Source organism: Capsicum annuum, chromosome 1, assembly GCF_002878395.1.
Source record: "Capsicum annuum cultivar UCD-10X-F1 chromosome 1, UCD10Xv1.1, whole genome shotgun sequence".
Classification (NCBI taxonomy): Eukaryota; Viridiplantae; Streptophyta; class Magnoliopsida; order Solanales; family Solanaceae; genus Capsicum; species Capsicum annuum.
The window spans coordinates 179,752,749-179,755,909 of NC_061111.1; the positions used below are offsets into that span (position 1 = coordinate 179,752,749).

A 3,161-nucleotide genomic window follows, 5' to 3' on the forward strand; every position below is an offset into this window, starting at 1 on the left:
CTTTAAATTGGTTTATTTCATCTAGTAGTTTCTGTTCTTTATTATTTTCGTCTTTTTCTCTTTATCTTTTTTCATATAGATCTTTTAGTATTTGTAATTCTTTTTCTAACTCAGTAATCCTATTATTTGTTATTTCTTCTATTTTTCGTATTTCATCTGTAGTTTGTTATTTTATTTTTTCTATTTCTTTTTTCCTGTCTAGTTCTTCATTTTCTTTTGCTATTCTTACCATAGCTGTTAGTTCATCTTCTAATTTTAGTTCTTCTTTTTCTAACATTAAATATAAATGTTCACCTATTTTCTTATATCTTCTTCCTAAATTAGAAAATACTATTCTTATTTTTAATCCATTGTGATTTTCATATGTTTTTTCATCTAGTATGAATTCCTCTTTATTCATTTTATCTATTTGGTGGTATATAATTCATATTGATATATGTATTCTAGATTATCTATTAGAGATTCTAAATATGATATTTCTTCTTTTTGTGGTTTTATTGATTTTTGACATACTCCAACAATTAAATTATACTGTAGTCTTTCTCTTCTTATTTTTAATTCTCTTCATTTCTCAGATAATATCTGTTTAGTTCCTTATATTTTTGGGATTGGTCTATATTATTCATTAGTATTTATAATATTTTGGTGGATCTCTAAATTTAATTCTATAATACAGTTCCTCTATTTTTAAATAACATAGCTCTAATACCAATTTTTGGAGGATTATATATTTTGTCACAAATATATATTTTGCCATAATATTGCAGGCAAATAAATTTAGTGGATATGAAAAGTTTATGAAATTCTGCACTACGCAAATAATGAATACTCTATGAATTTGTATGAGTCGTTGTATATCTGTGTGTCTGAAACACTTTAAACTTGATTTTTTGGGCTGCAGCAGCTAAAACAAATTAAAATTAAAATGGAATGTATAGCAATTCATAAAGTAGTATTCTAAAAGTGTAGGTCCAACAAGTTCTCATGGTCCACGAACTGTATAGCATTTCTTTGGTTGGGTATACTATTTATGATGGTGTCAATGTAGAGCAAAAGAGAAAACCTACTCCTATATGATAACAAAACATTGAAACATGAATCTAAAATCTAAAAAGCCAAGAAGAAGCAGAACCCAATCATGTTAATGATGGAGAACCGCGTGAATGAAATTGGTGATGCAACACTACGTTGAGGTGGATTATTAACACTTCCTGAGGAACTTGTTGCTGGAGGAGCATCAATATGTACATGAAATTTCTGCCCAATTTGGCAGCGACCAGGAATTCCACAGAGATAGTAGTAATCACCAGAGGCTGGAAGAGTAATGGAGTCGTTGCCTGTGTTGAATGTGACAATTGGATCTGTAACTGTGCATGAATCGTATTCTTGTCTACTCACTTGCATCACATTGTGATACTTCTTGTTGTACTTGAAAACTGCACATACACGTACACCCCCCAATTAGTCCATAACAATTTAAATTAACTTCTCCATGCATGCAATTAAAGTTTGTATTAATTCAGAACAAATTTCTAATTTTTTGTCCCGTCTCCGGTGGAGCAATTCCACATGAATTCCGTACTAGTGGACTTCTCTTTAGGACTCTCTTTGTGTTGGCTGCTTTTGGTCTTACTTCTCCTTCTTTTTATTACTAAAGGTAAAAGGCACAGGAAACTTGACCGCTTTACCCATCATTGAAACACAAGCTGGAGACGTATCGGCCTATATTCCCACCAATGTGATCTCCTTTTCAATATGAAGAAAGAACTCAGAGTAGTTCTACCTATAGAAAAGATCATCTCCATTTATGATTCCAGCCGAGAAGACTAGTAAAAGGAAGGATAAAGAATGTTATATATTTCAGGAGTTAGATTAGTTTGCGATAAACAAGTAAGAATTCTTTATTTGTTCTTTTTTTCGTTGTAAAGATATTGGTGCTACCAATTAATGTACATTTACACACGGATTTCCTAACTTGTTTAACTTGTTGATTCCGTTGGAGAAAATTGCATGCATTATAAAGGAAAAACAATATTAAAATATCATAAACGAATCATTCATGAAAAATTTTAAATCTACTAACCTGCACTTTATAAGATCAAGATTAAAAAGAGATTATTTTACAAAAAAAATGGTCATGAATATAGTTGCAACCGCCCGCATGGCATGGTTGAGTGGTTCGTAGGTTGGTCTCCCTTGTGAGAGATGAGACTTGCTTTGTGCGATTTAGGTATCCTGTGTGATTTGCAAGTTATTGTACGTTGAGCATGTTATCACAATGCGGTCACCTCAGTGTACTGACCCGAAGAATGTTGTGGGTTTCCCGTAGGTTCCAAAAAATGTATACATAGTTGCATCCAAAAAATTAGTATTAGGCTATTAGCTAGGAGGGTTTTTAAGTTAGCATAAAGCAAGAGCCATGTCGTTGTGCATCAAGTCCTTATTCTCCCCTGTAACAATCGCGACCTATAACAACCATGTCATGTTATATATGTTTTCTATGATAGTGTTTTATTGTCGTAATAAAAAAACATCTAAATTAATAATACCTATATATAGAGGTTGGATTGTATTCCATAATTTATATAACTACTGGCACAAAAATCAATGGTCAATTTACATAATTCAGGTTTCTTAGTCCAAAGAACATCTAAAGAAATCTACAATACAAAATATAGAAAATAGAGGAAATTATAGCTTACTTAAGATGTCAATAACTTGAAAATTCTTCGAAGAGGCCCATTGACTATAGTCAACGTTGCCTACAATCCAACCTTTAGAATCACCAACTTCATAAACAGCAGCCTTTGTGAAAGCAGCCATAATTGTAATAAAAGAAAGAAACATTGTTATTCTTTTGATGAAAGCCATGAGGTTAAACTCCATAGAGAGAATTCTGTGAATACTAATGATGTTTATAATGGATGCAAAGAGCCTTTCATTGAAACATTGTTTTATTAATTATGGAAACTAATACTCCGTAAAGGAATTTGTGTAATAAGCACTTAGACATCACACCAAAATTAACCTATTTTACAAGGAAGCAGATTTTATTATTTGGAAATTTTGTTTTCTTAATTTATGAAATGTAATTAAATACGAAATAATGTCATAATACCTAAGCACCACGAAACCTATATGTAGTACGAAAAGAAAGGTTT

General features: G+C 31.3%; 1 protein-coding gene across 1 annotated transcript; it reads right to left on the bottom strand.

Moving 5' to 3' along the window:
- Nucleotides 1–1,107: 1,107 nt before the first annotated feature.
- On the bottom strand, nt 1,108–2,823 carry LOC124898645 (stellacyanin-like). Its single transcript, XM_047412298.1, has 2 exons — nt 2,703–2,823; nt 1,108–1,436 (listed from the first exon to the last, which is right to left on the bottom strand). The coding sequence occupies exons 1-2, from the start codon at nt 2,821–2,823 to the stop codon at nt 1,108–1,110; spliced, it is 450 nt and encodes a 149-aa protein (XP_047268254.1).
- Between the last annotated feature and the right edge of the window lie 338 nt (nt 2,824–3,161).

What these genes read in the sequence shown, in the direction of transcription:
- LOC124898645 (XM_047412298.1), bottom strand. Translation starts at nt 2,823, where the DNA reads ATGGCTGCTTTCACAAAGGCTGCTGTTTATGAAGTTGGTGATTCTAAA. An exon ending in TCAAGTTATTGACATCTTAA is followed by an intron (nt 1,437 to 2,702) that starts GTAAGCTATAAT and finishes GTGTATGTGCAG; the next exon opens with TTTTCAAGTACAACAAGAAG.